Below are 13,348 nucleotides of genomic sequence, written 5' to 3'. Positions count from 1 at the left end.
CAAGCCTCTGCGATGAGAGGGCATCGTCGCCGAATTTGCCCTTTTATGTTTTTCCACTCTGGAGTTTGGCAACTAGGGCAGTCTATTCTGGCCACTTCTTAACAACAACCCGTCAGCATCTCTTTTAAAAATCAGTGATTAATGCAAAGGACTGGTACAGATGTCACGTCAGCCACCTCCACAGAGCTGCTCGGCTTAATCAGATGATCTGCTCGGCTTATTTTCAGCTTCTAAAATGTTGGTTCTCTACAGGGCTGTAACAATAATGCTGGAAGTGGGATTCCCTGTGGCAGACAGGAGAGCTTAGGAACAATTTGATAACAAAAAGGTGGGAGCCGGTGACGATGGAATTATTCCCCTTTAAAAAGGTGCATTTTATTACATAGAGAAAATCTAGTCCTGGAATCCCACTTTCTGAAATTTCAGAAAGTGAGGACTTTTTTTTTTTTAAGCACTTTCTGTAAAGCCTGCTACATAGACTGAACTTGTGTTTTACAGTTTTTCTTTAAAAAAAAAAAAAAAAAATTACCATTGCTTCACACAGACCAGTACGGTTGATCCCTGCGTAGCTGATTAGTTGCCAGGAGTTAGCTGATCACCACCATGTTGGTGGTGGAAGTGCTATAATTGGGCTCAGCTTTCCAGTGCTGCAATTAGAAAAAAGGTTCCAAGGAAATCAGCTAGGTTTCCTACACCTCATTGCTATTCAGTGACCCTGCTTATAAGTGAATGAGGAAGTGGGCAAGGACAGAATGTGGTCTGGCTGCGCTCGTTCCAATGATCAAATGGCATTCACTGTCCAGAGTAGTGGAACCATACTGCAGCATTGGTCAGCATGTTCAGAATGAGGAGAGAAAGATTTAGAATCTTTTTCCCTGCCCAAACAAATTGTATGTTTATTTCTCTATTATTTGTGGGAAGAAGTCAAATGGATTTACTGTTTACTTGCATCACCCAAACCTAACACCACTCAGAGTATTTCACCAGAAGGCCAACCATGCCAGGTTCTTTATTTTTACATTAGAGGCATCTCACAGCATTCTTGTACACAGAATTTAGAGTTTGTTGCTCAGGCCTCGCACTTTTCTCTTGTGAACGACCCTCTGTGTCGCACCGCATACAGATATTGCTGCTGTTTTGGGGAAATGAACACATTCTACATCACCACACTCCTGGGCCTGCCACTAATAAAGAGTGACAGGCCCCCGCTAGTATGTACCAAGCACTCCAGGCTGAGTTGTGGCCTCATGCCTCCATTCAACTACTAGCAGATAGCTGGACTACTGCAGTCACTATGGCACACCTACAGGCCTGACCCACTGCAGCAACCAGTCATACTGCTTTTCAACCGGGTCTCTCAAGTGTGTCCAGTGCTGGAACTCATTCACATTCTATTTACAAGATCCTTCCCATAGTTCCTATTTTTTAAATACAAGTAATTTTTGCTTTTTTTTCCCCCCCAACCAATCCTTAATATTCTTTTCCCTTCCTGCCAGCTTTTTTCCTTTTGTATATTATTTTTTCCTACTCTCCTGCTTACTGCACCACTTTGTTTTTTTAAAATTTGCTCTCTAATTGCCTCTCCCAGAGTCTCTTCTTTCCCTCCGCCGCCGCCGCCCTCCCCTCCCACCAGTCTTGGGCTTCCGGTCTCCCTGTCCAGCCTTGGGCTTCCGGTTTCCCTGTCCAGCCTGTTCCCAACGCCCTTGCTCCAGGCTCTTCTGACACCTTCCAATTTGGAGCAGTAAAATTCATAAGAAATTCCCGGTGAAGGGAACCCATAAATTATGAGGAACCTGGGAGCAGACTAAAACTCTCTCCAATGAGATAGCACGGATGCAGACGGATGGCTGTCGACATGGGAGGCACAAGGAGCTATAAGGAAGGAAGGCAAATATTATGGGGCTGGGATACCTTAGGGATCACTTATTGTCGAATTGCTAGCAGTTATACAGCAGCAAGGTCGACCTAACTGTCTTTACAGCCATGTTTGGTACAAAGATCGAGAAGGAAAACAGGAAGTAAGTGGCTTGCCAGAAACAAATCAAAAATGTTACTTACCTTATCAGTTTCAATTTCACACACCACCTCATCTTCACTTACTATATCACCAACAGCTGCAATGAAACACAGGGAATGAATGCGTGTATTTGATATGAGAACACAGAATGCAACTATGGATAGCTGGGATTGAGTATTATGTTAAAGATGCTATATAAATATACATTGTTGTTGTATATTCCCCAAAAAAAATCTCATCCAGGGACTTTGATAACATAAAAAAAAGCAAAGGTTATATAAATTCACAAGTCATCTGAACCCCAAAATTAGATTGCAGTCTTGTAATCACTTGAGTTGCTCGGGTTTTTTTAGTTGTATGATGGAGCTATAGGGCAGTTTTAACACCAAGTTGTCACATGACAACCCTAAAAGGATACACTGCCTTGCCAGTATTTTTAAAGCACTGATTGGATTTATTGCCTGATCACACTCAGTTAGGTATTTTAAATAAAGGATATCCCCTGGTACATCTTGCTCACCCAATTTATGCATCTGAAAGTATTGAATTACTCCCCGAAAGCATGTTTTCTCTGCACTTCTCCCCTCTAAATCTCCCTGTGCAATATAGCAATCCCTAAAGGGGTCAAATAATTTTGTTGGACAAGGGCATCAAGGAATATGGAACAAAGGCAGGTAAATGAAGTTCAGGTACATATCAGCCATGATCTAACTGAATGGCAGAACAGGCTCGAGGGGCTGAAAGGCCTGCTCCTGTTGCTATATCCTACCAGTCCACGCTACAGTGACAAACTGTCTAATGCTATTTTCCTGCCTCTAGTCCCATCCAAAGCTTTATTTTTGTTAATTTATACCTAAATTTATACCTAAATAGATGAAGAATTCTTATAAGCTTTGTCCAGGTTTTGACATTAGGTCTTCCCTATTCACACAGTTGCAAGCCACAGACCTTCAAAGCCTATATCTGCAACTGAACAAAGACAGTATCAAGTCACACGCTGGTATTTCACAACACCAAGGCACACAGTATAGATCAAAGTCAGATTGGAGTCTATCTCCACAGTGGCATTTGCTCAACACTGATACCAGTCTCCCAACAGCATGAAGCCCATCATTGTTGGAGAGTACAAAAAACACCTTTTCACCTCAGAGCACAGTCCATACCAGAATGATCTCAACTTCTGCTCTGGGCATAAACTGAGCATTAGCAAAAGAAAGTGGCGAGGACCGAAGACAATGGCTTCAGTCTTCCCAATATTTAGTTGGATGAAATTTCTGCTCATCAGCACTGGATGTTGGACAAGCAGTGTGACAGAGGCGGGGGGGGGGGTCAAGAGAGGTGGCAGTGAGGTAGAGTTGGGTGTTGTCAGCGTACATGTGGAACCTGACATGTTTTCCAATCTTGTCGCCGAGGGGCAGCATGTATGAGAAATAGGAGGGGGGTCAAGGATAGATGCTCAGGGTACTCCAGAGGTAATGGTGTGGGAGCGGAAAGAGAAGCCATTGCAGGTGATTCACTGGCTACGACTGGATAGACAAGAATGGAACTAGGCGAGGACAGTGCCACCCAGCTGGACGACTTGAGGAGAGGCGTTTGAGGGGGATGGTGTGGTCAACCATGTCAAAGGCTGCAGACAGGTCGAGAAGGATGAGGTGGGATAGTTTATCATGGTCACAGTCACGTAGGATACTAAGTTTTAAATATGGCTAGGTAACTTAAAACTTTGATAGGAATAAATTTCACTATTTCCATTTATTCATATACTATTTACTTAAAATAGCCTCCAGCACCCAGACACGCTAGGAATTTTCCATGAAAACGTATTTCCACTAATGTTAAGGAATATATTAACAGTTGCCAATGACAATGTGATTGGAGTGTGTGGTGAACATCAAGAATACCCTCTCAAATAATTAATCTAGTGGACCCCATCAATTTTCAACTGTCCAGCCCTCCTTACAACTAACCAAATGCTCATACTGCTCTAAAATGCACTGTACCTTTTTCCCACCTGACATCTCCCTCTGTGACAGACTCTGCAAATGCTGGTGTATTCACCGTAATCACTTCATCTGTGAAAGCAAGTCAGCAACAGGTAAAAACTAGTGTGAAAAAGGCATTCATTGCAAATTGGGCAGTTTAATATACTATCCATTCAGAGGTTTGGTTAAGCAAAGAAGCTTGAGAGACATAGCCCCAGAGTTGTATATTGGCATTCCATATTCATATTGAAGGTTACAGACTGCATCTGAACTTTTTAAATTGCAAGTCAAACCACACTGAAGCCATCATAATATGGCCTTGCTTATATTTAACCACAAGGGCGGCAATACAAAGACCTTTTAATTTTAACTAATTTTTCAGATCCAATTTTCAGTTCTGTCTGCATGTAACCTGTGATGGGGTTTGATTGTGATGCATTGAACAAAACAAATAGAAATAACAAAAAATAATCATCTGGGGTGAACTTTAGTGTTAATCAAAGTGAAGGTTATCGTTGCTGAACAACTTAACATCTTTCTACTGTTAATGCCCTGTATGTCAATGTATTGAGGGCTCACTATCACATACAGCACAGGTTGAAGCTCTCTTTACTATGCTCCAACAATGTGCCTCAATGTTAATGACAGCACTATTGGCAGAAGCAAGTTGCCCGACGAGGGTTCAAGAGAGTTGAAGGAAATATACTTAATACAAATTGGTTTAACAGTACTTATGTTATAAAATAACCGAGTGTCGTAGAAACACCCAAATTAGTGTTCTTCTCTCAATTAACTGTTTACCTTCTTACACAATAAGAAACTTAAATGTCCACTAGAACGGCACTCATTGTCAAGTACCCATTTGAAAAGGTTTTAAAACCAAGTTTTCAAGTTTGTTGAGGTTAAAGTACAATTGTGAAACAACTGATACATTTTGTGGTCTTAAATGTTATTTCTTTTCAAAATTTATGATACTATGTCTCTTGGTACAAGATATTCTCTGTAGTTTTGTTAAATGACCTGACCTAAACTCTAACTGTACCACAGCTGATGGGTACACTGAATATCTGATTAGAATTAAAAATGTGAATGGCTTAAAGAGCATGACAGATGGTCTCTTGCGTATTCAATCACAGTAGCACTTCACATAAAATGTTTCAATACTTACTAAAGACCGCTGACGTCCTAAAGTGTCGGATGTGGAAGATGCTGAATTTAGAGACATTTTCTCTACAAATAAATGATCATAATTAGAACCGTACATAATACAAATGGTACAGATCATTTTACAAACAACGCGAGCTTCACCCACAACTACAGCCTACTGAAACCCAAATTGCTTTATAATCCTCTGAAGTACTCCCAACTCTTATTTCTACCAGCAGACCTCCGTCAGTGCTGCTTGCAGGGTGTCGCAGATTATGTTGTTGGAGACGGTTCGCATGGCCAATGAAAGGATCAGGGAAGAGGTTTGAGAGAAATCTGCTCACAGATAACCGTGTTGGTTCTGATTCCAAGAAAACAGTGTTTTACTAACCAGCTGCAGGTATAAAAACACATTTGTTCTCCCTCACCTACCACTGTTACATAAATCTGTGCATGTACCTACATAAATAAACAACCCCTTGGATATAGTTACTTACATTGTTCTACCTCATAGTTCATGATTCACTTTGTTTTGATGTTTTTATAAACACATTTACAGTTCTAATAAAGGTTTTGTGACTCAGTGCTTTCATTCCTCAGGCTCTTTATATCTCTGGACATAGAATCATTGAGGAACTGGAATCTACTGCATATATTGTCAATTTATAATTTTATAGTTCTCAGTACTTACGGAAGTTGCCTGTTTTTATCATAGATAGATCGATGGCACACCAAAAGACCTAGAAGAGACATACGTGGTTACTACCAATCAGGTTTCACATGTAGTATGCAGTAAAACACAATGGAGGAGGTAGTTAAAATAATATTCAGCTGCTAATTTCATCAAGTTAAACATCCAGGCAGTATTTGTAAAGGGCTTACAAGTGTTGCTCCATTTTAGAAGAATGTGGAATGCCATGTACATTTTCCAACTTGATACCCAATATGTTTTACATAGAAACGTGAACACAATCTGCTAATCAGAACTCCTGATAATGCAAGGGATCGGAAAATAAATAAGGCTAACGCTGCTAAAATTTTACCACATTTTCATAGATTTTGCAGCACAGAAACAGGCCATTGGCCTCAAATGGTCTGCCAGTGTTTATGATCCACACGAGCCTCCTCCTACCCTACTTCAGCTAACCCTATCTGCAAACCCTTCTATTCTTTTCTACCTCGTGTACTTACCTAGCTTCCCCTTAAATGCATCTATGCTATTCGCCTCAGCTACTCCATGTGGTAGCGAGTTCCACATTCTAACCACTCTCTGGGTAAGGATGTTTCTCAAGTCCTTATTGGATTTATTAGTGACTACCTTATATTTATGGCCCCTAGTTTTAGACTCCCCCACAAGTGGAAAGATCTCTACAAAGTCACTGCACGAAAGCAAAACATCAATTTTGGAAGTTGCAGATCAAAATGGGTTACAGTGCAGTTTCCAAGATGCAGTAAAATCTTTACACACTAGCCAAGACCAGAACAATGAGCAAGCTTGATTTACTCGTAATGGAACTGGGAAAGTTTCAGAATCACCATGGATTCTATGCACCAGATGCCAATCTGGGCAAGTGAGCTGATCTCATGGCCTCGAGTCACTGCCACTCTGAAGCTAAACCCCAGGTAGTTTGAGCATGAAGCACAGGTGACTCTCCCTGTGGGTATGAGCCTGGCATCTTCTCAGTACCAAAGTTGGAGCTGCGGTGCATTACATTGCCCAATAGTCAGTACTGGGAATGAAAGTATGATCAGCTATTTTAAAGAAACATTGCAGGACATCTCATACATTTATACTATTATACAGCTACTCTGCATCTTCAGAACAGGCCGAGTACCTTAAATAAAAAGTAACTCCCTCTACTTTCTTCCCCCTTTAATTCACAGCTTTTCCAGAAGTACAAAAATATTTGTAATTTAAAAAAAATCTTTCTACCTTGAAGGTCTAACAGTTCATTACAATCAGTGGTGCAGGATACTAGAGCAAGCACAGCAGAAACCAGAGTGAAACCCAATTGGGCAAGAAGAAACAGGACCACAGACAGTAAAACTTTATAGTTGAAAAATCAGCACAAGTGATAGGGAATACCAACTAATTAAACTGCATTTCCACTCGGGAACAGAAACTCACCGGAGACACCTCTGGGTCCTTGTGAGCCATTGCCCTGTGGAGAGGGAGGAATGGAAAGAGTAAACGTTTTATTCTCAGAACAAAATCTTTTCATAACTGGCTATCCATAATCGCTAAACTAGCAATTAAATGCCAATGTATCATACTAATTACTCTAATTATATCTTGCGATATACAAGGCTGAAATTTTGCAATTAATTTTTATTAATCTTCTGTGCATCATGTTCATGAATCATTGGAATAAATTAATTGCGCATATAGAAAGTGCAAGTAAAACAGAGCCAGATTGATTATCTTCGCATAAAACAGCTAAGTTACTGCCAGACCAGAGATGTGTCAGTTAATTAGGTCTTGAAATTTCCAACTGGCTATAGATAAGTTACTTTCCAGTTTTGTAATAACAGAGCACTTGGTAAGCAGTGACAGGATCGGACAAAGTCAACATGGATTTACAAAAGGTAAATCATGCTTGACTAATCTACTGGAATTTTTTGAGGATGTAACTGGTAAAATAGATAAGGGAGAACCAGTGGATGTGGTGTATTTGGACTTTCAGAAGGCTTTCGATAAGGTCCCACATAAGAGATTAGCGTGCAAAATTAAGGCACATGGGATTGGGGGCAAGGTATTGACTTGGATAGAGAACTGGTTGGCGGACAGAAAGCAAAGAGTTGGAATAAACGGGTCATTTTCCGAGTGGCAGGCAGTGACTAGTGGGGTACCGCAAGGATCGGTCCTAGGACCCCAGCTGTTCACAATATATATTAATGATCTGGACGAGGGAATTGGATGTAATATCTCCAAATTTGCAGACGACACAAAGCTGGGTGGGAGGGTGTGAGGAGGATGTCGTGAAACTCCAGTACGATTTGGACAGATTGGGTGATTGGGCAGAAACATGGCAAATGCACTATAATGTGGATAAATGTGAGGTTATCCACTTTGGTGGCAAAAACAGGAAGGCAGGTTATTTGAATGGCAATAGATTGGGAGAAGGGGAAGTGCAAAGAGACCTGGGTGTTCTTGTGCACCAGTCGCTGAAGCTAAGCATGCAGGTGCAGCAGGCGGTTAAGAAGGCAAATGGTATGTTGGCCTTCGTAGCAAGAGGGTTCGAGTACAGGAACAAGGATGTCTTGCTACAGTTGTACAGGGCCTTGGTGAGATCGCACCTTGAGTATTGTGTGCAGTTTTGGTCGGCTTACCTGAGGAAGGACGTTCTTGCCATGGAGAGAGTGCAGCGAAGATTCACCAGGCTGATACCTGGGATGGCAGGAATGACGTATGAGGAGAGATTGTGTCGATTGGGCTTATACTCAATGGTGTTTAGAAGATTGAGAGGGGATCTCATCGAAACCTATAAAATTCTGTCAGGCCTGGACAGACTAGATGCAGGAAGGATGTTTCCGATGGCCGGGGAGTCCAGAACCAGGGGTCATAGTCTAAGGATAAGGGGTAAGCCATTTAGGACTGAAATGAGGAAGAATTTCTTCACCCAGAGAGTGGTGAACCTGTGGAATTCTCTGCCACAGAGGGCGGTGGAGGCCAGTTCATTAAATTTATTCAAAAAAGAGTTGGATATATTTCTTAAGGCTAAAGGGATCAAGGGATATGGGGAGAAGGCATGGACAGGGTACTGAATTTGGATGATCAGCCATGATCTCATTGAATGGCAGAGCAGGCTCGAAGGGCCGAATGGCCTACTCCTGCTCCTATCTTCTATGTTTCTATGTTTTGTAAAGACCGTATAATTTTTTACAAGTAATTGTATTTCTCCCTCCAGCTTGTCCTTATCCCAGTGACCTGTACCTCATTTGAAATGGGTGCAATTACAGAATCAAACAAATTTCAGTATAGAAAATGAGTCAGTTGCACTTATGCTAACTCCACATCAGAGTTACCTACTCTAATCTCATTTCCCAACTTTTTTTTATTCACTTATGGGATCAGGGTGTCGCTGGTAAGGCCAGCATTTATTGCCCATCCCTAGTTGCCCTTGAGAAGGTGGTGGTGAGCCGCCTTCTTGAACCACTGCACTCCGTGTGGTGATGGTACTCCCACAGTGCTGTTAGGTAGGGAGTTCCAGGATTTTGACCCAGTGACAATGAAGGATCGGCGATAGACTTCGAAGTCAGAATGGCGTGAGACTTGGAGGGGAACTTGGAGGTGGTGGTGTTCCCATGTGCCTGCTGCCCTTGTCCTTCTAGGTGGAAGAGGTCACGGGTTTGGGAGGTGCTGCCGAAGAAGCCTTGGCGAGTTGCTGCAGTGCATCTTGTAGATGATACACACTGCAGTCACGGTGCGCCGGTAGTGGAGGGAGTGAATGTTTAAGGTGGTGGATGGGGTGCCAATCAAGCGGGCTGCTTTGTCCTGGATGGGGTCGAGCTTCTTGAGTGTTGTTGGAGCTGCACTCATCCAGGCAAGTGGAGAGTATTCATTCACACTCCTTACTTGTGCCTTGTAGATGGTGGCAAGGCTTTGGGGAGTCAGGAGTTGAGGTACTCACTGCAGAATACCCAGCCTCTGACCTGCTCTTGTTGCCACAGTGTGTATGTGGCTGGTCCAGTTAAATTTCTGGTTAATGGTGACCCCCCAGGATGTTGAGTGAGGGATTCGGTACCCCTTAACATCTTTCTTCAAGTGTTTATCTATTTCATTCTTAAAGTCATGATTGATTCGGCTTCAATAGCCGTCCTGCACTAAAATAATTTCCTACATTACAACAGTGACTACACTTCAAAAGTACTTCATTGGCTGTAAAGAGCCATGAGACATCCTGAGGTCGTGAAAGATGCTATATAAATAAGTTTTTTTTCTAACCTCTTCCTTTATGATTGTACACTAATCTTGAACTTATGCCCTTGTTACCAATTCATTGGCCAGTGGAAATTAGCGTGTGCGTGATGACATCCTCCTTGGTATTCTCCAAGCGATGAAACCTCCTTTTCATGGCTCTAATATCCTCTCTATAATGAGATCTCCAAAACTGCACACAATACTCCAACTGTGCCCTTGCCAATACCATGTACAGTCATCATTTCCTTGCTTTTGTATTCAATATCCAGAACATTTATCCACATTGAACTGCATTTGCCACACAACTACCCACTGCCCTAAGCTATCAATGTCCTCTACAGACTCAGGAGTTCTTCCTCAGTTTGCCACACCCATTATTTTGATAGTCAGCAAATTGATAAATTACCTCGATCTTTAGACCCAAATCAATTATGTATACTAGTCATTGCACATGGTGAATCAGGGCCCAGTGTAATCTTGAGGTGAAGCCGGGTTAAAGGGCAGGTAATAATTTTGACTAGGTCGTGCAGACATAATTCAGTCTCCATCTTAAAGTCATACATTCTATTTTTAGTTTTATATAATACTTTGATTTTATATATTTTTTTAAACTATAAATAAGAAAACTTTTTGAAATTTGGGAATCTCTGGCCCGGAGTTGTTTGGATCATAGGAGTTTATCTGCAGTCGAGGATGAGGAGTTAGGAGACGCCAAACTGAGGCATCACTATGCTGCGCCTGGTGGGAAGGAGTAATTACAATGTAAGCAGGCGACAAATGCAGTCGCCATGAAAATGTGGACACAGGAATTGAGAGAGAAATTTGACAAAAACGTACAACAGGAAGTAAGTTCTGTAGACAGGACGTGCACACACATGCAAGATTTAAAAAAAATACTAATCATAAATATCTCAAATTTAAAACTGAGATACTAATCTCCTTTTGAGATTATCAGGTCATCGGATGCACTATAATCGCCTTCTGAAAAGTTTCTAACTAAAAGAACAATCTATATAAAAAAGGACACCGAGACTGCAGTGGTCAAAAATCACAAGTGACATCCTTTGAGACTGCGACCAGTGAATGATCCCTCCATGTTGTGCTTGACCTCTGAGCATTCAATATTGTCGACCATAACATCCACCTCCACCATCTCTCCTTCGTTGTCCTGTTACTTGTGACTGTGTCCCAACACAGCCAGCACATCTCTAGCAGTGACTTTTCTCTACACTTCCACAAAGCAGATAGATCTTTGGGGAATCCTCCAGAGTTCCTCAAAGACCTATCTTTGCCCCCTTCTCCTTCCTCACCTACAAAGCATCACCTGGCAACATCATTCACAGGCATAGTTCAGCTTCTTTATGCACGCTGATGACACCGGCTTTACCTCTTCCCTCAACCCCACAACCACTTCTACACTGAGTCTCTGTCTGATATTAAATTGTAGTTATATGAACATTTTCTCCAACTGAACCTTGGGAAGACGAATGTCATCATTTTCAGCCTATGCTCCATCTCTCCCTAGCTAATTACTCGGGCTGTGCTAAACCTCAATGTCCTGTTCAATCAGAATTCAACTTCAAACCCCATACTTCAATCTCTGCAACATCAACTGCCTCCACCTCTACTCACCCACACCACTGTTGAAACCCATATCTACACATCCCTCATTTCTAGACTCAATTTCACTACTGTCCTCTTTGCCCGTGTCCCTTCTTCCATAAATTAAAACTTATCCAAAGCTCTGCTGCCTGCATCCTGTGCTGCACTAAGTTACACTTTCCCCTCAGCCCCATCCTCACTGACCTACACTGTCCCCCAATATCATAAATTGTAAATCCTCTTCCTCATCTTCAAATCACTCCTTGCCCACACCCCACCCTATCTCTGCAAACACCTCCAGTCTTGTGTCCTCCTTCACATTCAATTCTAGCCTTCTGTGCATCCTCCTCACTCTGCTGCACCACTGGTGACAGAGCCTTCAACTTTCTCCATGAACAGCTCACTACTTCTCTCTCTCCGCCTTTAAAAGCCTTCTCAAAATTGATCTCTCCAACTACAAGAAACTCTCGTTTAAACGGCACCTAAATATCCGGAATTCTCTATTAACCGGCAAAATTCATACTCCGAAAACAACACCTCAATAACGGGAAATGTTGCCGAGTGTCCCGTGGTGGGCGAGTTAGTCAGTGGGGGTAGTTCTCCAAACTGCCACTACTTGGCTTCTTGGCGCTGTCGGAAGTCAGAACGCCTCAATAACAGGAATCTGCCGGTAGTCTCTTCCGACCCGCCATTTTTCTGTGTCTCTCCCGCGCTGCCGGTAGTCTCTTCCGACCTGCCATTTTTCTGTGTGTCTCTCCATCTTTATCCTGAATTATCTCCCCCATCTTGCATTATGGAATTCCCAAAAGTTGGACCAAGCAAAAGGAAAAGAGTGGTGTTAACTTTAAAACAGAAAATAGAGATATGCCAATGATTAGAAAGGGGAGAGAAGCATATCAACATTATGAATGAATTCAAAATCGGTTCGTCAACAATCTACGACATCAAATCGCAGAAGGATAAGCTGCTCAAGTTTTATTCAAGCTCTGAGACATCCAAGAGTGCAGAGAAACAGCGTATGCTTCGTAAGCCTAAGCTTGAAGAGCTGGATACCGTGCTTTATGAGTGGTTTTCTCTTAAGCGTTCAGAGGGTGTTCCACTTTCCAGACCCATGCTAAATCGAGAAAGCGAAGGATTTCTACATAAAGATGGAGCTCACTGACAAGTGTGCTTTCTCCGAGGGATGGCTAACGTGCTTCAAGTTACGGCACGGGATACGACGACTCGATATTTCCGGGGAGGAGAAATCAGCTGATCACGACGCCGCAGAAGAATACTGCGATTATTTCAATCGGATTGTGCAGCAACATGATTTGTTGCCAGCACAGATATACAATGCCGATGAAACTGGCTTATTTTGGAGGTTTTTGCTGGAATCAACGCTTGCAGGGGCTAGTGAGGCTAATGCTTCAGGTTACAAGAAAAATAAAGATCGTGTAACCGTGCTAACATGTGCGAACGCTGCTGGATCACACCGGGTTAAACTTCTTGTCATTGGGAAGTATAAAAATCCCCGTGCATTTAAAAATGTGAGGCACTTACCTGTTGAGTATAAAGCTCAAAGAAATGCTTGGATGGATAAGGAAATCTTTTCGTATTGGTTCCATCATATTTTTGTTCCATCTGTGAGGGAACATTCCCGTAAAATAGGGAAACCTGAAGATTGCAAATGCATTTTAT

General features: G+C 42.2%; 1 protein-coding gene across 1 annotated transcript in view; it reads right to left on the bottom strand.

The window, feature by feature from the left end:
• dlst (dihydrolipoamide S-succinyltransferase) overlaps nucleotides 1-13,348 on the bottom strand; it is a 54,841-nt gene that overhangs the window by 30,847 nt on the left and 10,646 nt on the right. The window contains exons 2-6 of the mRNA XM_086002718.1: nucleotides 7,274-7,307; nucleotides 5,837-5,885; nucleotides 5,168-5,229; nucleotides 4,018-4,089; nucleotides 2,059-2,114 (exon numbers count right to left, since the gene is read on the bottom strand). Coding sequence (XP_085858844.1) covers nucleotides 2,059-2,114; nucleotides 4,018-4,089; nucleotides 5,168-5,229; nucleotides 5,837-5,885; nucleotides 7,274-7,307 — 273 coding nt within the window. The remainder of the gene's footprint in view (nucleotides 1-2,058; nucleotides 2,115-4,017; nucleotides 4,090-5,167; nucleotides 5,230-5,836; nucleotides 5,886-7,273; nucleotides 7,308-13,348) is intronic.

The sequence above is a fragment of the Somniosus microcephalus genome, chromosome 12 (assembly GCF_052327205.1).
Source record: "Somniosus microcephalus isolate GS21.2 chromosome 12, FLI_Smic_1.0, whole genome shotgun sequence".
In the NCBI taxonomy this organism is placed as follows: Eukaryota; Metazoa; Chordata; class Chondrichthyes; order Squaliformes; family Somniosidae; genus Somniosus; species Somniosus microcephalus.
Note: the sequence above shows the minus strand (reverse complement) of the source record. Positions and strands in the feature narration are given on the sequence as shown.